Raw genomic sequence first — 24,139 nt, 5'->3', positions numbered from 1 at the left:
TTGAAGGTGAGCGGAGAGAAAACGTTCCTTGCTCAGCAGATTAAAGTGAAATCAGCCTTTGAGTGTTAAACTCTGCACATCAATCTGCACAGTGAGGCTCGAACACCCAAGTGAAGTAACAACAAGCAAAACAGGTTTTTGAGTGAATAGTAGCCATCTACGCAGAAAGCATGATGTGCAATTAAGGGCTTATTTAGTTGTTTAGTAAAAGCACAAGACATTAAAACAGTGGACAGTAAAATGGTCATATGTGCAAAAACAATGTGAGTTAAGTGTTTCAATACATCATTTAGTTCTCATAAATTCATTATATCTTGTTTGTTTGTTCCGTACTAAAGCTGAAGTGTTAAAAAGACAAGTTTGGTATTTAAACAAGTGAGATAAATGTGGAGAAAAAGCAGGACATGACATTGATGTATACCACAGGCATCATGACAGCTTATGTAACCATATGCTTCTTTTTTTTTCTAGACAATGAGACTGTCGACTCGTCAGAGTTGGCGTTCGCCTGCGGAGTGAGGAAGTGTCCAGAGAGCTACGACTGCAACGACACCTGGATCGGACCCAACGACGGCATCACGCAGTTCGACAACATCCTGTTCGCCGTACTCACCGTCTTCCAGTGTATCACCATGGAGGGATGGACGGCCGTTCTCTACAATGTGAGCCTCGGTCCCGCTGAAACTAAGGAACCACAAAGCGTAACGGTCGTTGTGTGGTGACGTGAATGTTCTGGGTTTCAGACCAACGACGCCTTGGGTATGACATGGAACTGGATGTACTTCATCCCTCTCATCATCATCGGCTCGTTCTTCGTGCTGAACCTGGTGTTGGGAGTCCTGTCGGGGTGAGTGTGACTCTTCCGATGTGTTTAAACACTGGTGTTTCTGTCTGTGTTATGCATTGTGTTCTTAATGCGTCCCTCTTCAGAGAATTTGCCAAAGAGAGGGAGAGGGTGGAGAACAGGCGGGCCTTCATGAAGCTACGCCGCCAGCAGCAGGTGGAACGAGAACTGAACGGCTACCGAGCCTGGATAGACAGGGCAGGTACTGGGCAGCAGAACGACTTCACATCCGCAGACACACACTTGTTTAGTGACGTGGAGGTATTCAGCCTTTTTCTTTGACGGAACCAGGCCGCTTCCGCATTGCATAATTTGGTGCTCTTACATCCGTTTTAGAACAAAAGTGCCAGCTTCATCATCCTTTTAACTACCAAAAGGCTGGTTTTAAGCTTTACAAAAAAGTTATTAGGTTTTAATATTTTTTTCAGTCAAGAAAATAACCATTAAGATTCCCTATATGTGATCAGTTTATCCAAATAACGCCTTTTTGATCATTTAAGCCAGAGTTTTTGGAGCCGTGAGGAGCTGCTAATTGTGCTAATCGGCGTACAAAAAGGACACGTGGACAGTGCCTTTGATTAAATTACATTAATGTAAAAAACAAAAAAATTGTAATAGCCCATGGTTAAACGTGCACTGCACACCCGTGTCTACCCATTATGGCAGTAAACACCGTTGATGTGTTTTTGGAAAGCCGACCGATGATAAAGCAGCCGATTCTAAGCTGAGTAATCGCACTTTCGCTTTAAGACGGAAGTAAAATGACGCAATGCGAAAGAGCCCTGGTTCACGCAAAGAATAAGGTGAATATGGTGATATGGAGGCTTATAGTGAGCGCTGCTAATCTCCTGGCTCTATTCATCCACACTACCTCTAGATTCAACTCACAAGCAGTGCTGTCAGTCTCCCTTAATGCATTCCTGATGTTTTCATCAAAAGGTTTTGCTCATAATAGAAAAAAACTCTGGGCAATAAAAAGAAAGAAAAATGTCAAACTATTCCTTTACTCAGCAGAAACTTCATTGCGGTAGTCATTTTGTGAGACATGATGCCAAAAAATAACTTGTAAAAGATGAATTTAGAAGAGTCAAGATGTATCGATGCTGTAGGTTTAGAATAATTAGGCAGCTAAATGGTCAGTCTGTTTTGCAGCTGATTTTGTAAAGCGGTCTCTCTGCAACAGTCTCACACATACACACACATTTTGGTTCTACAGTAGAGTAGCTCTGTTAAGTTGCACACACACACACACACACACACACACACACACACACATGCACACACACATGCACACACAGTGGTGTAATGGCAAATCTACATTGCTGGTCTCCCACGCAAGTAGAGGGTGAAAAAAAGGTGATACTGACTCACTGACTTAAATTTGTGTGCACACGCATCGGTGTGTGTTTACATGCGTGTGTGAGAGCTGCGGTGCATATTTGTGTGTGCATGGATGTGGGTGAGTGTGGGAAGAGAGGAAAGGGAGAGAGCGAATTTTTGCGAGAATGTAAGAGAGAATAAGAGCCGCTTCTCTAAAGAAGGTCATGCCGGCCTCTCAAAGCAGTGTTCACATCAGTTTGGCCTCAGTTCCTGTAAATGTTTGCAGACATCCGATAGAACACAACCCTGCAATGTTTATTTCCACGTCTAATGATCTGAATTGTGGCTTAATGAAAACAAATACTATGTATAACATCCAGTTTTATTGTATTACAGAGGAGGTAATGCTGGCAGAGGAGAATAAAAGTTCTGGCAGATCGCCGTTAGACGGTAAGTTCACACACTGCAGACTAATCACGGCTGACTACACACGTCGATCTGTCTTCATTACGTGATATGATGGCAACAAAATGTTCTGTGTCTTTTTAGAATCTGTATATTGAAACATGTCAAACGTACTTCCGGTCAGCGGTTTATCCACCTCTGTACTTGTGCAAGCTGCAGATAGCCATGGCAACAATACTAATGCTTGATTTAACATTACGTCTGAGTGGTGAAACAAAAGACCCTCCTGAATATGCACCTCGTTACATATACATGTTGGCAATTTAACATGTCGGCCTCATGTCTGAATAAGGCAACAGCAATGTGATTAGCATAGATGCACGTTGTGTTGTTAAAGACACATTTATCACTTAGTTGTCTACTCTTAAAGAAAGTTAAATCAAGTAAATCAAATGTCCTCTTGCAGTGGGGAGGAAAAGAGATTAAAAAATCCTAACAAAAATAGAAAACATAATCATCAGACCAGCAGTCTCCCTATTTATATTTTAAACTTTCATTCATGCCAACTGGATGAAATCCTGCAAATCGCTTTCCATTCAGCACATGAACAAATAGGAATTAAACAAAGGTCCCAGCGGATATTATAAAAAAGGTACTTTAAATGAAATTAAAGTTCCAAACTAAACTGATGAATTATAAAATTGATGAATGAGAAGTGGGGGCGAGCGTCCCTAGAACCTTCTTCATTAATTGATTTTTTTATTAATTCAGAAATCAGCGGCGAAATACGTTTTTTAATCCTCCAGTGAATCCTCCTGTGAGGGACCTGATAGCGCGTCTTCACGTCATTAAACATTTCAACAGAGCCACCTCTCCTTCTCCTGCACAACGTGCCACATATCATGTGAGCGCTGTACATCTTTCTGTAACGGCCCTGTGATCTCTGGATAAAGTCGTAACTGAGCGCTGAAAAGCCATAACATAAGTAATGTTACGTATTAAACCATATGGGTGGCACTCATCACACACACGGCCTCTCTTTGCTCTTTAGTTAGCGGATGGTATTAAGGTGCTAAATTCTTCATTGTGAATCATGTGAATAAATTAAATATGCTGTTCCATCCACAGAATCAGTTTTGCTTTGACGAATGCAGATAACAGAAAAGTGCAATAACTCAGCGACTGGAGACATTAAATGTACCATTTGAAATATATATAGATTTTTACAACCTTGATTTTTTTGTGGAACATCTTTAGTGCTAAAGAGAGCGAGTAAGAAGACTGGAGCGCGGAGAGGAGCGCCAGGGGACGAGAAGTACACAGACACGTCTACTGCCAGTGAGTGAACAGCTTCACTTTTTATTTCCTTCTTCTCTGAAGTTACATTCTGTGTTTCCACTCCTTCACCCTCCTGAACTTCTCTGTTTCCCTCTTTCTCTCCCAGGCATGTCGCGGTCGAGGATGAACTTCCGCAGTGGCCGGCGAGGCCCCGCTGCCTACCTGCGGCGTAAAGAGCGCATGTTGCGCATCTCCATCCGCCGCATGGTGAAGACAGACACGTTCTACCTGATGGTGCTCAGTCTTGTGGCTCTCAACACCATCTGTGTGGCCATCGTCCACCACAACCAGCCCGACTGGCTGACCATCTTCCTCTGTGGGTTTCCTTTTATTACATTATTCTACTGCTTTGTATTTTGGAGGACAGTTGCCTCCTGCTCCTTTTGACTTAATTGCGTTTTTTTGTTTCCTCACCTCTAGACTATGCAGAGTTTGTTTTCCTGGGGCTGTTTTTGGCTGAGATGTTTTTGAAAATGTATGGTCTGGGTTTCCGGCTCTACTTCCATTCATCTTTCAACTGCTTCGACTGTGGGGTGAGGTCCTTTGTTCCTCTGTCTGACTCCATATTACTCTCGAAAAGAAAGAAAAACGGAATCAAAGAATTTGTTTTATATATCACAGAGGAAAAGTAGGAGTGTGTGTTATCCTAATTCACTTATGGAGAAGTTTTTGATTATTTATTTCAGCAGCAAAACATATTTTAGACACTGAAAAGAAAAGCCCACTTTAAAAAATCAATATCAGTTTATGTGTATTATTTTCACTGCTTTACCTTGCTGTCAGACAGCCCTTCCTGACTGAATTGAAGCTGTTGTATCCATCTTTGCTCCCTTCAAAGCCACCAGACTCCATTGAAAAAAACAGTAATTTTACCTCAGTTAGTTTGTTTGTGTTATTGTGTGACTTTGGTGTTTCAAAGGTTCAGGTTTGCTATTACATTCTCCAAACAATCAGCTTGGTCAGCTGTGATCTTAAAGTCTTCCAGGACCTCAAATATCATCAACAAAGTTTAGGGTCAGTAACTGTGCTGCATGGTTTGAGAAGGTATTAAAATCACCCGTGCAAATTGTCCACATCTACCGTAATTTTCCCCAGATAAAGAAATGTTTTTGCCAATTTGCTGCAAGTCAGATGGAGCATAAAGGACATGATTTTGTTTTGTTGCTGGCTTGTTTTTCAGGTCATTGTTGGCAGCATCTTTGAGGTGGTTTGGGGCTTCTTCAGGCCTGGCATGTCATTTGGGATCAGCGTACTCAGGGCCCTGAGACTTTTAAGGATTTTCAAAATCACCAAGTAAGTGGGGCAACTAAAAGCACTGCAGTTCAGCTAAATTTACCCCGCGCTGTAGTATATTTGTGTATTTCCACACAGAAAACCCAACAAAAAGTCTGTGAATTCTTTCTGTCAGATACTGGGCCTCTCTCAGGAACCTGGTTGTGTCCCTCATGAGCTCCATGAAGTCCATCATCAGCCTGCTGTTTCTTCTCTTTCTCTTCATCGTGGTGTTTGCTCTGCTGGGGATGCAGCTTTTTGGAGGAAGGTGAGTTAAAGCCTTCAAAGACATCCAAACTGGCATCCTCTCTTCTCGAGTTGTCGAGGACAACCTTCTTCTCTGTTTTTTGATTTGTTTTGCTGATTTTCATTGAATATTTGAAGCTGATCATGCAGCAGTTTTCAAATGGCTGCTACGCACCCTGCAAACTGAACGGCAGTTTCTTCAATGATGAAGAGGAAATGACATGTCCGGATGAAAATAGCTCTGCATCCTCCTCCTCCTCTTCTTCCTCCTCCTATTCTTCCTTGGTCATATCTGACCCTGCTTTCTATCTGCCTCCCCTCTAGGTTTATCTTTGAAGATTACACTCCCACCAACTTTGACACGTTTCCAGCTGCCATCATGACAGTGTTTCAGGTTTGGCTCCCACAGATCCCCTCATTCTGCCTGCTCTCCATGACACATTGCACCCTGGGTATATTTCTCACCCCAGGCGCAGATTAAACAACTCTGCTCACTCGCTCTCCACCCCCTGCCTCCGCTATCATCCCACACATCCATGCGCACATATGCGCACATGAATATCAGGCGAGTGAAACGTGAACGAATCCACATAAGAATCTGCTACAAAAACCAACGGCGCTGTGAAAGAGTGTTTTGATCAGCACACATAGTAATTACCTATTTCGCTGCCATTTTTAATACCATGTCTTGAATTGGTTTGCAGACAGGAAACACGTCTCCAGTTTTCATGTATTTTTAGGCCGTGTAAAATATTCAGTGCATTTGCCTACAGATTCTGACTGGTGAGGACTGGAACGAGGTGATGTATAACGGGATTCGCTCGCAGGGTGGAGTGCAGTACGGCATGTGGTCGTCGATCTACTTCATAGTGCTCACCTTGTTTGGAAACTGTATCCTTATTGGCCCTTGAAAAAGTGGGCGGATGAGCGCTGACGTAGCAACGCAGTCTGAACACAATCAGTGGTGGAAGAAGGTATTTGCTCGAGTGAAAGCAGTGATACCGCCGAGTAAGGACACTCAATCACAAATAAAAGCCCTGCATTCACAATGTGACCTCAGTTGAAGTATACCGTCATTACCAGCAACATATTCTGTCAAACGTAAAAGCTCAAAATGCCAGCAGAATTGTCCTATCAGAATTTATATGATCATACATTATTTTACTGGATTGTTGTTGCTGCTGCATGCATTTTGAGTTTAATGCTAATTTCAAATACTATGTATGCTGTAGTTAAATTCACAACATCACATTTTATTTAATAACTACATGGTTTGTATAGAAAATGTAAAGTAATTACATTTTGCACTAAACATTTTGTGCACGTGTTTGCTGTCTTGCGGAGAGTTAGATGAGAAGATCGATGCCACTCTCATGTTGCTGAGGTAAAAGTGAAGCTACTGCGAGCGGCCGGTTAGCTTAGCATAATGACTATTTTGCCTTACAAACTTAAAATCAGCATTCATTTTGAGAGGGGAGCACAATCAATGCTAGGTTCCCACAGTTTGGTGCGTTTGTTCTTACCTGCCTTCATGACAGACACACTGCTGAACGTCTTTTTGGCCATCGCTGTGGATAATCTGGCCAACGCACAGGAACTGACGAAGGTTTGAACTGCTTTTACTGCTGTTTAAGCAGTTTAATCAAGATATTCATTCATGTTACAGGTGTAATATTTGATTGGTTTGTGCAGTTCTGATGTTAGAGTATTAAATCTGTGTGTGTGTGTTAGGATGAAGAGGAGGAGGAGGAGTTCTTCAACCAGAGATATGCCAGAGGCAGAGACGGCCTGATATCTGAGTAAGTCATTGTTTAACAGATAACAAAATGAGCGTTTGAGGATGCGATACTCTCCAGTAGATCTAAGTCGTGAGTGTGTGACTGTTTCTCAGATCAGCTCTCCTCTTGAGCAAAAGGAAAATTCTGATTGAGCTTAGAATTTGTCACGATTCTTCAAATTGTTTTGCGTTTTTGCAGCAAGCTGAGACTTAAGATACAACACGGATGCTTGTGGGAGAACCGGTGGTGATCCTGAATCTGATCATCATGCTACTTCTGTTATTGCTGAGAAGAAGTGTAAAAAAAATCAAATTAGGTGCAGCGAATAAGATCAATATTTCCACAGTGCCACTGATTGTGGACTCTCTGAGAACCAGTTGAAGGTGTAACTGGTGAATGCTCGATCTGCTCCTCAGTGCCTCCAGTTGCATGACGAATGCAAAGTTAGAAAAAAAGGCATGTTTAAGGCATTGATGGCATCATTTTGAATGTTTAATGAATGTGCCTGATCTAAAGCATGACCTCTTACAGACTGAGTTTGCAGCATTACTGAAGCTCCTTCTATAACCGTCTTGGTAATGGGCAGCCTCTTTCGTTAATGAGGTTCTTCACTGACCTCCTGCTCCTTCCGATGACCCGGTGGCTTTCCCACAGGTCTCATGATCCAGTAAGTCAGGAGGAGGGCAGGAAGTCGTTTGCAATGATTTTTGTGAGCAGTGGGAAGTCGCAGTGTGTCACTCTACTGGGAGGAGGCACACTTTGGCGTGTGTCAGATGTTGACCAAGATTCCCTACTTAGAGCGACTCTGTGTGATCAACTGTGACAACGGAGTTGCTGTTACTACAGTACATGTCACATCAGGGGCATTAACGACCCGGAGTGATGATTCCTAAAACAGCGATTGCTAAAGAGTGCTTGAGTGTTAATTAAATGCTAGCTAACATTAAGCACTGGCCTGTCTCAATTAGGACAGCACTCATTATTTTGCATGTTTTACACCATTAACTACAAACTCTTTCCATTACGAGCTAGATTTTCCAAACCATATTGTATCGTTGCAGACTTATGAATGTGTTTTTTCCTGCTTACCAGGTGGACACGTATTTGTTGTTCATGTCAGCAAAATATGAAAATCAACCTGCAGAAACTTACTTGATATAAGTAATTCATCTTAGTGCAGTGATTTCATGTTTTTTATTAAAATATCATCGTCTGGTGATGAACAATGAGGCTAAATTGTTGGAAAAGCTAAACTGGAAGATAAATTATTTCAATAGTAAAAATGTAAGGGGTAAAAAAGGCCACTGAATGAGAAGGCGGGACCGTTTTACGTTCTATGGCTCTGGTTGGTTGTTTTATTGATTGACATCATGTGCAGCTATGGTGATGGCGGCCTATTTTATGTGAATTAAGCGAGAGTTAGCAGCTAGCAGTGGGTAGAGAATAGAAACGTTTGGTCGCTTGGCTTTGGGACTTCAGTTGCCAGATTTGGTTGGTGTGCAGTCCTTTGTCTGCGTACAAGAAAAGTGAGTTATGAATGGCAAGTAAAATCTGAAATCTCTCACTGCACCTTTGCCATTGTTTGCGCTGTTAGCATCGTTAGCTGCGAAGCACCAGGTAATGTTGACAGCAGTGCTGAGGCAATTAAAATGCTCTAAAATCCGTATTTAGTTATTTTTCCTACTAATTTAGGTGAAAAGGGGACGTTGTTAACTTTTATAGCTTCCAAATCAGAGTTTTTTTGTTAGTAACCATGTTAGAAGTGTTTAACACAATACAATTAAGGGAATCTATGGGAAAGGATGCGGTTAATTGCTGCTAATTGCCAAGATTAACTACCTTCATACTACCTTCATACTGTATGGAGGAGCTGTGCAGGTGTTACTGATTAAGCCTTGGTGTACATATAACCTCATTTTGGAGTTAAATATATTGCCTTTGTTAATTAACTGATAGTAACTGTTAGTGTTATTACCCACCACGATTCCTGTTCATGCATATGAGCCATAATAGATTTGAATGATTTGTGTTAGGGCAGTTGTGGTCGACCTGCTATTTGATATTAGTCAACTTAGTAACAAAGATAGATGATATACTTTATATACTTTATTCCATCCCATCCCTATACTTTTAATATCTCGTTAAGGATATATTATGTTTATTACAATATGTTTTCTGGTAATTTAATAAATAAATAACCATATGGTTTTATAACCCTCATGCGTGAATTAAATACTTTACAAATGAAATGTATTGAGTTTTTTCTCATTTGATTAAGAACAAAATGTTCAGAATTTTGGAGAAATTAGTACTTGTTGTAATCAATTTAGACAATGTACTTGTCTATCACAATAACTCTATGATATCGTCACAATATGATTCTATTGAAAGACAATAAAATATCATATTGAATTATCACCCAGTCATTGGGGAAATTCAGGTGTAATGGCAATTTCTTCCTTGTCATGTATAAAAGCCTATTATTTGCTGCGGTTCAAAATGCAACATACGTCCGTCATATTTATCTCAGAACCACACCCACCTACTATCCTCACTCACCTTTAATAAAGCTGTTCAAAACTGTTCAAGTGGAAATGATCAACTCCTCAACTAAGAAACAGTGACTATACCGCTTCTAATCTGACGCCCTGTGACCCTTGAGACATTTTTCAAAAGGATAATATGAAATGTCGTGGTTCTTTATTCAAGAGGTTTGCTTTTCTGCGTCAAATCCTCAAATCTTGAATTTTAGAACTTCTCAAACAAAACTGATAAAACCAACAATGTGCTTTAAATAAAATTGTGCTCGCGGCTGCACTACCAAAATAACTTATCCAAAAGACATTAATGAAAAGCTAAATGGTCACTGTGAATAATTACTTAATCCAAGTGTTTCAAGTCTCTGCAAGCTGATTTTTATACCATATCAAAATGAGCAGACACCATGAAGGCAGGAAATCACACATCTATTTCACTGCAAGCAAAACTTTTTACATGATTGCCAGATATTTGTTAAAACATGCAAAATCCCTGGTGAAATGACGGTGGATCCTTTTAAACTCCCTAAAATCGTGTAACAAAAATAACAATAACCCGTTCTTTTGTGGAGCATGTTTCCCAAAGTAACAAACTGCATTACAGAGAAAACACATAACAATAAAGACACTATTTAACTCCACAAAGTGAGAGGAAAGGCAAATGATCCCCTCCGTACAATGGCAGGTAACTGACTCCAGCTGTGACACTGAATGTATCATTTGTTTGTTACATATTTGAGTGTTAGTCTTGTACGTGCTGCAGCCATCAAGATGCTGACTCTGCTGTGTATTACAGTGTTTTGCTGGTTCCATCACGTTGTCTTGTTCTATGCCTGTTATGTGGCACTGACCAAAATGTTGTGTATTCTGACATTCTGCCAGCTTTCGAATCAATTTGAACCTTGAATAAAGAAAACATTTAACGGTAACAGCCATGAAACTGAATGCTGACTTGACATTATTGAACTGGTTTCAGTCCCTTCTAAACCTGCGTAAACTACACTTTGCGACCCTCTTTTACGCATTTTGTTCGGTGTCACAACAAATGTTCTGTGTATGTTGTAAAACACTAATGTCTTGTTTTCAAATAATCATTCATTGATTACATGGACACCAAAAGAATCTGAATACCAGTAAGTATGATTGTATGCATCTCTGTCTCACAGAATTTCTCCCCTGAGTTTTCCTCCTCAACTATTGAGATTTTTTCTACACCGTTTGTACTTAAGTCCTGCACCTTACCTTTTTTGTTCTTGTGGGTTTTGTTCTTTTTATCTGTCCTTACCTCTCAGGTAATTTCATTTTTTTAATTTTTTGGATGTATTTGTATTTTTTTTTTTTTTTAGCTTTTAGCATTTTGCATAATTTGACATGGGAATTTTTTTATGTTGCTGATTAACTAACACTAATTCACAGAAAAGGTCTGTCCTTTTCTTGATACTTTTATTTGATTTGTTTGAATATTCTTTTTTACAACTGGTATGCTAAATGGACACAAGTCTTGATGTTTCTTGTCAACAATTCCTTAAATTTGGGCTTGTTTCTGCCGCACACTGATATAAAATATATTGTGGTCCTCAGTGGGAGGAGAAGACCGTACCTATACAGGAAACGAGCCATCCACCGAGGCCGACCGAACTTCCCAGAGGAGCCCGAGGACCGGACGATGGCCGCAGACGAACAGCCTCTCAATGGCTCCAACGCCTTCGTCACCCGCCGCGAGAGGAGGAGAAAGGTTAACATGTCCGTGTGGGAGCAGAGAGCCAACCAGCTGCGCAAACGTCGGCAGATGGCAAGCAGAGAGGAGCTGTGTGCAAACCCTCCGGAAGACACCGCCGAGACTCCCACCATCCCCCACCACGCCTCCACCCTCACCCAAGAGGCCAACCCGGCTCACCTGCCCGAGTCTCCCATGTCTGTGGGGATGCCCCTCCCGGAGCCCCCGATGTCAGTCACCATCCCCATCCCGGAGCCTCCGGCTGCTGAGCCTCTAGTAAACCTGAGCGAGGAGAAACCAGCAGGAGCAAACCACCGGGCCGCGGGCGGGGGCCGGCACAGGATGGCCCGCAAGTTCAGACCCAGTCAGGGGCCGGACGACGGGGCGCGACACAGACGGCACCGGCACCGCGACGCTCGCTCTGAAGCCAAGAGTCTGGACTGCACCCAGTCACCGCATGAGGTGCCACAAGTCAGACGGTCACTCAGCCAGGAGAGGAAGACTCTGGATGAGAGGGAGGAGAAGGACGACAGGGAGGAGAAGAAGAAAGCAGAGGCAGAAGGAGGGTCAGTCCAAGATGACGGTGGAACGTGCATCATCAACCCGTACGCAGAAGTTGGAGAAGATTTTCGAAGGTAAGTCTGTTCTCAAGAATTATCAACGCAGTCATGAACATTTGTTTGTATTTTATCCCTCTGTAATTAATTATCTGGTAAAGGCCATTTTTACTGGAATGTCACTGGACATTTTTTTTCTTTTAAAAGATACGATATTCTTTTATCCATATGTACATCGAACAAGTTATTAGCGGAGAAGATATCCCTTCATAGAGATCGGGGACAACATCCACATTCTACCGTTCATGCAAAACTGCATTTCCACAGTTGGGTTTGACTAATGACGCGTGTATTTACCAAAGTTACTGTCTTTTTAGTGACACATTCCCACTTTTTGCTTTGTCCTAAAAAAGGAGTATTGCTTCGTGTGAACTTTGGAAAGCAGGAGAAATGACGTTTCAGATGAAATGATTGTTTATCAGATAAGGATACAAATAGACTAGAGTTCAGTATACAAGAACTTTTGCACAATTCTTTCTACAGGACAGATTTCCATGTCATAACTTATTAAAGTTTCGTGATCTTTTCTTTCCCATTTCAGAGACATTCCTGATCCTCCTCAGTGTGAGCAGCTGCTGGACTGTACCTGGTCCGAGCAGGGCGAAGGCGGACACGCGGACCAAAGCGTCCCCGTGGAGCCCGCCTTAGAGGCCACAGAGTTTACCGTGAGGGCCATCGAGTCTGAGAGCCGCCCCGTCTCCATCAAACGGGACAAGTCCAACCTGGCGGGAAGCGTGGCCATCGAAATGTCTGCGCAGCCGCTGCTGGAGCTCACGCCCATGACAGGTAGCGCTCTGATCGCTTCTCACTGCAGTCACGCTCCTTTACTGTGCATCGTAAAGTGGGATTTAGTGTCAGGATCACCGTGTGTGGGCGTTTGACATCTGCTAAGAGTTCCACAGTCTTTTTCTTTTTTTTCTTTTTTTCTTTTTTTCTTTTTATGAATCCATTGTGCCGGTGACTCACATTGTTCTTTCTTCATCAGAGCTGTCCATGCACAGCTAAAGCATTTTGTTCTCGCCTCTTGCACCTCTGTCTGGGTTTTAGTGAACAGCAAAGAGTTGGAGGCATACCATTCTGAACAGACAGACAAAGAGGACGAGACGGAGGATGAGGATGAGGACGAGGATGAGGATGAGGAGGAGGAGGAGGAGGAGGAGGAGGAACCTCCAATTCCTCCTAAACCTGCAGCTCCGGATAGCATGTTCATCTTCAAAGCCTCCAACCCGTAAGATGCTACGAAATCCACTAAATCCTTGTTTCTTTGCCCTCTTTCATCAACCAAAAATAAGCATCTTCTCCCTTCGCTGATCCGCAGTATCAGGAGGATCTGTCACTATGTGGTCACTATGCGCTACTTTGAGATGACCATCCTCCTCGTGATCGTGGCGAGCAGCATTGCTCTGGCTGCTGAGGACCCCGTGTGTACCAATTCAGACAGAAACAAGGTGAGATAAGCACACATCCTTCTTATGTGTCTGTAGTTGTGTTCAGGATCTACATTTGGATGTAGGATAATACATTTTAAGTGAGAAGAAACCCGTAACAAGGTGCTCAAAGATTCTTCAACAGTGCGTTATAGGTGAGCTAGAAAGAACTGGTCCACTAAAGATCAAATAAAAGAGAGAGCACCACATTGTTGGGTCCCTCTAAAATACTTCCATACTGGAGGATTGTGGGTGAGTTGTTGTTTTTTTAAGCTATAGCTTGTTCAATAAATACTTTGACCTGGTGCAGCCATTCTTGCAATGCGCCGCCACACGTTATGCAAATCAACGTATTTCTGTAACCGATTACCACCCCGTCGTACTGACACCTTAAAGAAGGAGTGGATGTCTGAAGTAATAGTAACAGTGTGATCTGATGGTGTTACACTGACCAATGCCACTCGATGTACACTCCTTCTTCTACACACGTTGATCCTCAAGGAAGCAATTATTCACGGAAATAGAATGAATGAAAATCTGAAATACTACTGAGGGGGTTTTAGCTTTCAGGTTTACTGTTTGATCTCAAGTTGACATAACGCTGTCAGCAACAATGTGTCACAACACATTCGGTTTCACACACATGCAAGATGAGAATCGGCAGATTTTCCTGGGAAATAGCTGCGCAGTTTGTTTTTCACAACTTTGTGTCACAGAACGTGTCAAGAGTAGTCCACACCAGCTACGTACTCGGTTGCCAGTCATTTCCCAACAATGGGATGGCTTTTTTATTTTACCACAGACCCTGACTCGACATCTGTACTGCTCTGGAAGGAGATCAGAAGAACTTAAAGAGTAACTTAACACGCCCTGAAAGTCCGTACGGACACAATGTACGAATAGCTGCTCACAGCTGCAAAAACACGGAAATACTCCAGAAATATATGTTAGGTCCTCTTTGTAAAGTTTACATTTTGCTGTTTTGCACAAACCAATAAGTTGTGCTGATGATTTATACAATGACAATTATTATGCAGTACATACGTTACAGAATAGAGGTATTTAGATATGCTCATTTTGCTCAATAAAATGTATTTTTTTTATGTTTGTAAATTATCCAGGTCCTCCGTTATTTTGATTACGTCTTCACTGGAGTGTTCACCTTTGAAATGATCATCAAGGTGGGTAACGGTCTCCACTTCAATGAGGCCAATCGCACTTTTTAATTGTTTAACGTACTCCAGATGTACTCGGAGGTGTTTTGCTCCCTGTGCGCATTTAATCTGTTCGCTTTATGTGTCCTTGTGGGTGTGTTGTTTGTCCTCCAGATGATAGACCAGGGTCTCATTCTGCACGATGGCTCTTATTTCCGAGACATGTGGAACATCCTGGACTTCATTGTGGTGGTGGGAGCTCTGATTGCCTTTGCTCTAACGTGAGTCACTATATAGTGCTGCCCGCCGATGACTAATGACTGACTCACTGCAGCAAATCATTTACTGAGCGTACTGTATTGTTATAAAACGACCTTCCCCTCAAAGACACCTTATGCAGCTTCAAAAGAAATGTTACATTGCAGCTTAAAAACTGCAAATGTGGAGGAATGCATGGTCCTGTGAACTGTTTAACTCAGATTTAAGCGTCACGATGGTCCTACAACAAGAGGAAAAGAGATTTCTGTGTACTCTGTTCACACACGGGTGGAGAGTGAAGCTAAAAAGCCTTTATGATATTTATTTTCGTTGACGTTTCCATTAGAGATGCATCGATCGATTGGCTGCCGGTTGAAACCAGCTGATCGGTTACTGGTCGGTCAGTTTTCTCTTGACGCAGCGACACAGACAGTAACGTCACATGAAGAAGACAGAAAGCTCACAATTCATCACAACTACAAGTCCAAAATCAGCCTTGGAGGAACAACCTAAACAACACAACTAACCTAGGCAGACATTTATTCCATTGTAATTCATTCCCATGCTGATCAGAGTAATCACAGTGAACACAGTGAGTCTCATCCTGCTTATCATGGAGCCAATGTCAACGGAGGTTATTGTGATGCGTTCAAGCATTATTCAGGAAAAATGACTATTGGGCGTATTTATTGTCGAGTGCAATTTGGCTTGGTGATTGGTGCGTGACAGTAAACACAGTGCAATAACACAAGACATTTTGAAATAAGAAAAATTTAAAGTCACAATAGAATAAGAAAAAGAAATGTTTCCTTTATATTGTAAACATTTGAACTGTGTTTTTTTTATGCAAATAATCACTATAGATGACGATAACAAGGTAAAAGTAAAACATTTACACTGACACTGACTTCAGGACGGTTGTAATTCATTTTCGGAATGGTGGTAAAATAAATAAAAAGTGATTTGGAGCTTTGCTGTCAATGTTAGTTCTTGCATAGAAAATCTAAATCTGCAAAAATCATAATCGGCAGATCAGACTTTTAATAAATCGGAAATCGGAATCCGCCAAGAAAATCGTTGCATCTCTATTTCCCAGCATGAGTGTCTCAGATGACTTATTAACCTTTCTGTGCCTTCTGTTGTACTGTAGAGGATCGTATTGTATGTTAATTTCTCTGTTGTGAATATAGCTGTGACGCTCCGAGCTTTGCTCACGGTGTATCTCTCTTTATGCCTCAATTTGTCTCTGTTGTTCCTGTGGATTGTGTCACTGTTGGGGCTTCCAGGAATGTGATGGGGTAAAAAATTCAGTCACACTAAATGTAAACGTCTCCCATAAGCTTCTCATATAATTGTTTTCTTATTTTCATGTGTGTGATTATTGTCTCTTTGTATTCACTGTGTTTTTGTTGTTTGTCGTGTTTTCTAAATCTCACCAAACTACAGAGCCCGACAGGTGTCAGCGGTAACATTTTCATTTTTGCAGCATTATTAATAAAGAATAATCCAATATTCCATAAACTGGAACACATTGTGGTGCACAAAGTGCGTTCACATATCTCAGTTCAAACTCAAAACTTAATTACACACACACACACAATGTTCAAACGTGTGTGTTTAACCCTTTAAAGTGCATATTGTACGAATGCTGTAATTTAACGCTCTGACCTTGATGGAGTAGATTCAGTTATGTGAGGTCAGTGCTTCTGACCTATAATTAAATTCTATTATCCTAATTTGATGGAGTAAAATCATTTTAAGGCATCATTTCATGATTGGAGGACACATTATAAATGCAAGTGAACTCTCTACTAATTAGTTTTCACAGATAATTATTTCAAGGGTAGAACTTATCGCAAATTATCAAAAGCTTGACACCTGCTGGGCCCCGTGCAAAACACACTCAGGGTGAAATTCTGTGTTTCATTGTGCCTTTTGAGATGCACATGCATTGACATTTTGCTTTCAGTGTGTTTTTCTTTTCCACCGTTTTGAACGTGTCTACATATGTCTTTGTACACTAGTTTGAGTGTACAACCGTGTTCCTAAGTTCTGTTTTTACAACGTCAACAGAAACAACAAAGGCAGAGACATCAAGACAATAAAGTCCCTCCGAGTTTTGAGGGTTCTTCGTCCTCTTAAAACCATCAAGAGGCTTCCCAAACTCAAGGTTTGTTAACATCTGCAAACACTCTCCAGTATTTTGGGTTTTGGGTGTTGTTTCACAGATGTCTGACAGATTGTGCTTGCTTTGCCATCGCTCTCGTCTTTCTTCTCCACAGGCTGTTTTCGACTGTGTGGTCACATCTCTGAAGAACGTCTTCAACATCCTCATCGTGTACCAGCTCTTCATGTTCATCTTTGCTGTCATTGCCGTGCAGCTCTTCAAGGGGAAGTTCTTCTACTGCACTGACAGCTCCATGAATTCAGAGAAGGAATGCCAGTAAGTGGATTCATCCCAACCAGTGGAAGAGGACCACAAAACTATTACTGAAGTAGAAGAAGCGATACCACAGAGTAGAAATATTCTGTTAAAGTAAAAGTCCTGCATTCAAAATTCTGCATGAATTCAAAAATATAAGCATCAAAATATACTTTAAAGTACCCAAAGTTAACATACTCATTTGGCAGAATGGCCTATTTCAGATTAACGTATATTATATTGCTGGGTGTAAGTATCTCAAATTTGTACTTAAGCACAGTACTTGAGCAAACGCGCTTTCCACCACTGATCCAAACCTCTCACAGTCCATGTCTCTGAAAATCCTCCATGGATCCAGTCCAACATGTGCTGCCACATTACATATCTTTCCCCCAGACAAAGAGGAGAGTAAATACAACCAGCAAATAAAGAGTTGTTCATTTCAATACCACTCTCATGTTTATGAAGCTATGGTAGCCGCTGGATAGCCCAGCTGACTCCCCAGATGTAGACTGTGGGTATAAACTAAGCCTCAACCTCCGGTGCTGAGAAATGAAGCCAACAACAAAAATGTCCACTTGAAGCTTTCTCCAAAAGTCAATCCTCATAAACCCCCATGTTGACATGCTCGACGTTAAATTAACATGTTTACAGCCTGGTAAACTCTCCTCGTTCATGACAACTGTACAGGGGGTGAATTTGTATGTAGCTCACTTGTTTAAATTATATTAAGGCTTAAAGTTAGGCCTTATTAAGGGCACGGCTGTTTGAGTGGCACACCAGGTCACTAGCTGTCTGCTGCGTCTCCAGGGCCCCACCAATGATCCACCTCTTTGCCTACTTTTAGAGTCGGGCTGTGTCGTCACTGACAAGATGGTGACGGCCGGAGCAACCCTGTTAAAGCTTCACAACAGATCTTCAGAATCCTATTGGTGACGTCACGGAGACTATGTCCGTGTTTTATACAGTCTGTGATGTAAGCCTGACAATAACCACGTATGTCACGTGACATCTGTCCTATCTATTTAGCAAATTCACTGTCTGCTGCATCCCGAGCTTAATGTCGCCCAAGAGGATTGTGATTGGTGTAGAGAAATACCAACAAGCCAGAAGGTTTTTTTTCCCTTATACCAGAATGACAATGTGTGAAACAAGTCCTTTATTTAGCATAGACTGTGGAGATAGGTCTGGCTATGAGAGACTAGCATAGCTTAGCAAAAAGACTGGAAACGGGGGGAACAGCTAGCCTGGTTCTTGCCAAAGAGAACACAGTTTGCCTACCAGCATAAAATTTAATAAAATATAAAGTTACAATACTAAACAAAACTCCTTAACTCAAAAACAGGAGAAAAATACACAAAATGACATGTTGCTAGAACTTTCTAGCAAGGAGTTAACATACACAACAACAACTCAATATAGTTAACTAATAAATAGATTTAAGTCCTGTCACAAATGGCTCCTAATCCTGAGACTCTGGGCTCAAGCAGCAGGTCAGAATATGTCTTTACTCTGCAGGGCCCCACATTCACCACTTAAGAGTATTTTTCACCTAACAAAAGCTTCAATGTCTTTGTCTTCATGCAAAGTGCTGGTTCAATCAGTGAATTAATCTGCTCCCTACAGAGGCTACTACATTGACTACAGCAGAGACAAAAAGGAGGTGAAGAGGAGAGAGTGGAAGAGACACGAGTTTCACTACGACAACGTCTGCTGGGCCCTCCTCACACTATTCACCGTCTCCACTGGGGAGGGATGGCCTCAGTAAGTGGATTGTTGCTTGAAATAAGGGATGAAAATCTTAAAACATTTTGGGTTTAATAGCCTATAAAAAAAGATGAATGACGTCTCTTCTCTCTTCCTGCTAGAGTCCTGCAGCACTCCACCGATGTCACAGAGGAGAGCATGGGGCCGAGTCGGGGGAACCGCATGGAGATGTCCGTTTTCTACGTGGTCTACTTCGTGGTCTTTCCGTTCTTCTTCGTCAACATCTTTGTGGCTCTGATCATCATCACCTTCCAGGAGCAGGGTGACAAGATGATTCAGGAGTGCACTCTGGAGAAGAACGAGGTGTGTCGCGATGAACAACATATGCAGACGCACGCACAGTTCCATTCACACACATTCATTCATGTTTCGTTTCTGTCCATCAGAGGGCTTGCATCGACTTTACCATCAGCGCCAAGCCGATGACCCGCTACATGCCCCAGAACAGACAGACCTTCCAGTACAGACTGTGGCACTTTGTGGCTTCGCCCTCTTTTGAGTACACGGTGCTCGTCATGATCGCTCTCAACACTGTGGTCCTCATGATGAAGGTAAAGCCCTCCGTACAGCAGGATGCACGGTGGCAACAGTAGATACTTTAAAGGATCTTCGTTAATCATGTTTGCAACTAATCGTGAGATAAGTAATCCATAACGATAAACATGTAGTCCCTGTTCTATATTTTCCTCCGCATGTGGTGATGTGATGCAATAGAGTGCTGCAGGGAAGATGTATTTTTGTGGGCCAGCGCACAAAGTTACCATCGCTCTGGTTCCCTCGACAATAAGCTCTGTGGCAAACAAACATTTACAGTTCTTACACGTTTTGTTCAGCAATATCATCTTCACAAATTAACACCACTTTTATGATTTTGGAAGCGTGAATACAGAAGTAAGAAGCTAATGATCACATGAGGGTGAGGACACACAACGAGGCTGTGAAGGCAGACTGGTCAGTGTGATGATGTTTTGTATTCTCCTCTAGCGTCTTGTTTTTAAGACGCGTAAAAGCTTCAAAATTCACGAATGGGATATTTAATGACGTATTTTATATCGTAAAACGAAACGTTAAAATCTCTTACGCTTGTTTTAACCACAGAGCTTTTTTCAGGCATCGAACCAAAAACCCATTTAACAAACCCATTGACTCAGAGACGAGGGAACTTGTCTGGGTTTTGTTGACATTTGGTTTTATTTGTGAAGCTCTGACCATTTATCACAGTTTACAGACCGACCTCTTGGTTCAACTTCTACCTGCCACACTCAATGTAGATTCTTCTGTGCAAACAGGGATTATAAGCAACATTTTAGGTGCACTCACTTTAGTTTTTTAAGGGAACCTCTCTATACTGTCACTCTTTATAAAACAATCAGTTTTGTTTTTTAACTGCCACATTTCCAGCTTGAGACAAAACATTTCAATGAAATGAAAATAAATTTCACGAAGTTCTTTCGTTTAAAGTTTGTTTATTGTCTCAAACTGGAAGAGTAACTTCCAACAAGCACCTGAATGCATCAAGTACCGTGTTTTTTTACTCCTTAAATTTGTTTATGACCAAACCATATGACAATAATTAAATTGATAGAAATAATGAATAAGGCAATGAAATGCTCAAGGTGATTATAAAACTCAAGCAAGTTTAAAGTCTCTGCAAGAACGACTGTGTGGAATCCATAAACTTCAGATTTTTCTTGAAAAACGTTGGTTAGAATTGTGAAGTAAGCAACATTTATATAGTCTAAAACAGGGGTATTCAATTAAAATTCCAAAAGCTCCAGATTGAGAAAATCTCCTCGTGCAAAGGTCCGGAATATTACAATAATATCTAACTTGCACTATTTAGTGTGATATGTATATATATATGTGTATATATATATATATATATATATATATATATATATATATATATATATATATATATATATATATGTGTGTGTGTGTATATATATATATATATATATATATATATATATATATATATATATATATATATATATATATATATATATATATATATATATATATATATATATATATATATATATATATATATATATTCAAGAAGGTCTAGTGGTAGTAACGTCTCTGTGTAAGAAAGTACACATCAATTATATTTTAACAATTATTATTCTCAGTTTTCAAATTGAACTGGATGGATTATAAATAATACATAGAAATACATAAATAAATGTTCTTCTCATTTCAAGTAAAATAAGGGCTGGATTAAAGAATAACTGACATAACTGAAAACTTTCAAAACATTTGCATCTTAAGAGGAAATGGTGCATAGTTACGGAATAACTATGCACCAACCTCAGGTTGATAGCAGATCATCTCAAGGTGTCACTCAGAGAGAACCAGGATATTCTGATGTAGCCTTTCAAAATTAAAGCCCTTCAAAATCTCATGCATGAGACAATTTGTGATTTGACGTTGGCTCATGCATGCGAATTTGAAGGGCTTTAATTTTGAAATGCTACATCAGAATGTCCTGGTTCTCTCTGAGTGACACCTTGAGGTGATCTGCTATCAACCTGAGGTGAAATGATTTCGTAACTATGCACCATTCCTTTTAATAATCATCACGGTCTCTGAACATATGAGACACACTGGTTTTAAACTGTCCGTGGGAAGAATGAACCTATAAGAGTCTGTTCATTCTTGGTTAAAGACTCTGGTCTCTCTGGTCTCTCTGACCACTTCTCTCTCTTTGGAGAACGTCATGTGAAACAACTTCTCTGACTCACGTAATTATTCACCTGCCCTTCGTTCTCTTTCCTCGTCTCAGCCCCGTGTGTCTACGTCTCACCCGAGTCAGGAAACGTGTCAGAATACCCATATTTGATTGACTGAGCTGCATCACGTGATGTGATTTACAACGCATGTAATTGGTCGGTTTGTTTCCTGGACCACTGACCGAGAGCCGTAAAGGCTAGGAAAGCTGCGCCGGTTAAAATATAGGCGCTCCGTCAAAATGTAATAATTCTCAATTATCTATCGGTTTTAGGTCCAGGGTCCGGATACAACGGCGTCTGGTCCGGATCCGGACCACGGTCCGCCTATTAGTGACCCCTGGTCTAAAACATGTAAATCCATCATGATGAACTTGTCATGTCCGTGAGTAAACTCAAAGTTCTCTTTTCCTTCAGTACCACTCGGCCCCGACAGCCTACGACATGGTCCTAAAACACCTCAACTCGGCCTTCACCGTCCTCTTCTCCATGGAGTGCATACTCAAGATCATGGCGTTCGGTTTGGTGGTGAGTTTTTACTCAAGAGATCAATCAAAGACAGAAGCTAGTTAAATCACATCTCGCTCCGCTGATAAAGAATTTGTCTATGTTGAGTGAAATTACTTGAAACGTTTTCTTTTGCCGCAGAACTACTTTCGAGACACTTGGAATATTTTTGATTTCATCACTGTTCTTGGCAGCATCTCTGAGATAATTGTGGATTTACAGGTAAGACTCTGCCAAGACACCATCCGTTTTCACAATGTTGCGACCCTGGAAATAAAAGACACAAATATCTAGCATTAAAAGCAGCATCCTTTCTTTCCAAGTTTCCCTCGCGTGTTGCGATCCCTGCTTCCAGACACAACTTAAGTCATGTTGTGATGAATGCCGCCATCTGTGTTTTACATCCTGTCTCTCCCTTCTGTCTGCCACTCTCTCTCTCCCCCTCCCTCTCTTTCTCTCTCGTGTCACCCACTCTCCAACCATTCATGCGTCAGTCCGTGAACACAATCAACATGAGTTTCTTGAAGCTTTTCCGAACAGCCAGGTTGATCAAGCTGCTGAGGCAAGGCTACACCATCCGCATTCTGCTGTGGACCTTTGTTCAGTCATTCAAGGTCGGACATTTTACTTATTTCTTATCACTTTGGTTCCTCGCACAAGGATCATAAAGATGCTTTTAAAGCAATGTAACTTGTATTCATGACGAGTTTTAATTAACTGTCTTTGCCGTCTCTTCTCCAACAGGCTCTCCCTTATGTCTGTCTTCTCATCGCTATGCTTTTCTTCATATACGCCATAATTGGAATGCAGGTATCCTTTCACTAATATTTCACAAATAACATAACAGACAGACTGTTGTCGCTCCCAGTGGAGGTCTAACTTTAGGTTGTGTACAGGACTTCTGCACTACTTTTACTTTTAAGAAAGAAATGCAGACTATGTGACTCAATATACACATTTTTCGTTCTGATGTAGTCTTAGTGTTTAAGTTTAAGTTTATTGTCCCTCCGGTTATACAGGGACAATCGTGTAAAATGCTTTTGCTGGGAGGCTCAATAAAAGAAAAATAATTAACAATAACTATAAAAAGGTATTTAAAATATGACACAATAAATATAACAAAAATATCAAAAAATCAATAAAAAACCTCCATCTAAGATAGAAACGAACAATGAAGAAGTGACATTTTGGACAGCGGTTTTGTTCATGGATTTTACAGATGTTTTGGTATCTTTTTAATATATATAAGCTATTTGGTGGATTATTTTATTATTATTGTTTATATTAAGTAATTTCAACCATTTTTTTAATATATGTAATGTAATTGGGATCCAATGGAATAAACACAACTGGTTTTCTGCAGGTGTTTGGAAACATCAAGCTGAATGATGAGAGTCACATCAATCAACACAACAATTTTAAGACCTTTTTCAGTGCGCTGATGCTGCTCTTCAGGTGGGCTCATCAAAAATACCCTTCAAGCCTCAATGCTTTCAGTTTGAATTCATTCTCTTTCACTTCTAGAAAGTAGGTCTTAATTTGATGTCAACTAGGTGTTGTTTTTTTGTTTAAACCACCAGGAGTGCTACAGGAGAGTCCTGGCAGGAGATAATGCTTTCGTGTCTGTCGGGTCGGGAGTGTGAACCAGACTCTTCCATCTCCCCCCTCACCACGTCTCCAGACCACGAGGGAGGCTGTGGGACTGACTTTGCCTACTGCTACTTCGTCTCATTCATCTTCTTCAGCTCGTTCCTGGTCAGGATTCCACCAAAATGACACTCTTGTTAATATATTTGTC

General features: G+C 41.1%; 1 protein-coding gene across 2 annotated transcripts in view; it reads left to right on the top strand.

Annotated features, from left to right (window-relative positions):
* The window catches only part of LOC137866104 (voltage-dependent R-type calcium channel subunit alpha-1E-like), a 52,650-nt gene that overhangs the window by 21,556 nt on the left and 6,955 nt on the right, over positions 1–24,139 (top strand). For both annotated transcript variants that reach the window (XM_068701774.1, XM_068701773.1), the window contains exons 7-36: positions 472–662; positions 744–847; positions 931–1,046; positions 2,561–2,614; positions 3,827–3,907; positions 4,014–4,223; positions 4,328–4,440; positions 5,088–5,200; positions 5,316–5,447; positions 5,750–5,819; positions 6,199–6,316; positions 6,964–7,031; positions 7,157–7,224; positions 11,322–12,092; positions 12,616–12,860; positions 13,122–13,302; positions 13,393–13,522; positions 14,623–14,682; positions 14,830–14,936; positions 16,987–17,083; positions 17,196–17,356; positions 18,962–19,099; positions 19,204–19,405; positions 19,489–19,653; positions 22,252–22,362; positions 22,483–22,563; positions 22,836–22,955; positions 23,086–23,151; positions 23,705–23,796; positions 23,922–24,096. In XM_068701774.1, coding sequence (XP_068557875.1) covers positions 472–662; positions 744–847; positions 931–1,046; positions 2,561–2,614; positions 3,827–3,907; positions 4,014–4,223; positions 4,328–4,440; positions 5,088–5,200; positions 5,316–5,447; positions 5,750–5,819; positions 6,199–6,316; positions 6,964–7,031; positions 7,157–7,224; positions 11,322–12,092; positions 12,616–12,860; positions 13,122–13,302; positions 13,393–13,522; positions 14,623–14,682; positions 14,830–14,936; positions 16,987–17,083; positions 17,196–17,356; positions 18,962–19,099; positions 19,204–19,405; positions 19,489–19,653; positions 22,252–22,362; positions 22,483–22,563; positions 22,836–22,955; positions 23,086–23,151; positions 23,705–23,796; positions 23,922–24,096 — 4,340 coding nt within the window. The remainder of the gene's footprint in view (positions 1–471; positions 663–743; positions 848–930; positions 1,047–2,560; positions 2,615–3,826; positions 3,908–4,013; positions 4,224–4,327; positions 4,441–5,087; positions 5,201–5,315; positions 5,448–5,749; positions 5,820–6,198; positions 6,317–6,963; positions 7,032–7,156; positions 7,225–11,321; positions 12,093–12,615; positions 12,861–13,121; positions 13,303–13,392; positions 13,523–14,622; positions 14,683–14,829; positions 14,937–16,986; positions 17,084–17,195; positions 17,357–18,961; positions 19,100–19,203; positions 19,406–19,488; positions 19,654–22,251; positions 22,363–22,482; positions 22,564–22,835; positions 22,956–23,085; positions 23,152–23,704; positions 23,797–23,921; positions 24,097–24,139) is intronic.

Source organism: Cebidichthys violaceus, unplaced genomic scaffold (assembly GCF_023349555.1).
Source record: "Cebidichthys violaceus isolate CVI_PGR_0920_01 unplaced genomic scaffold, fCebVio1.0.p SCAF_8, whole genome shotgun sequence".
Lineage (NCBI taxonomy): Eukaryota > Metazoa > Chordata > Actinopteri > Perciformes > Stichaeidae > Cebidichthys > Cebidichthys violaceus.
Note: the sequence above shows the minus strand (reverse complement) of the source record. Positions and strands in the feature narration are given on the sequence as shown.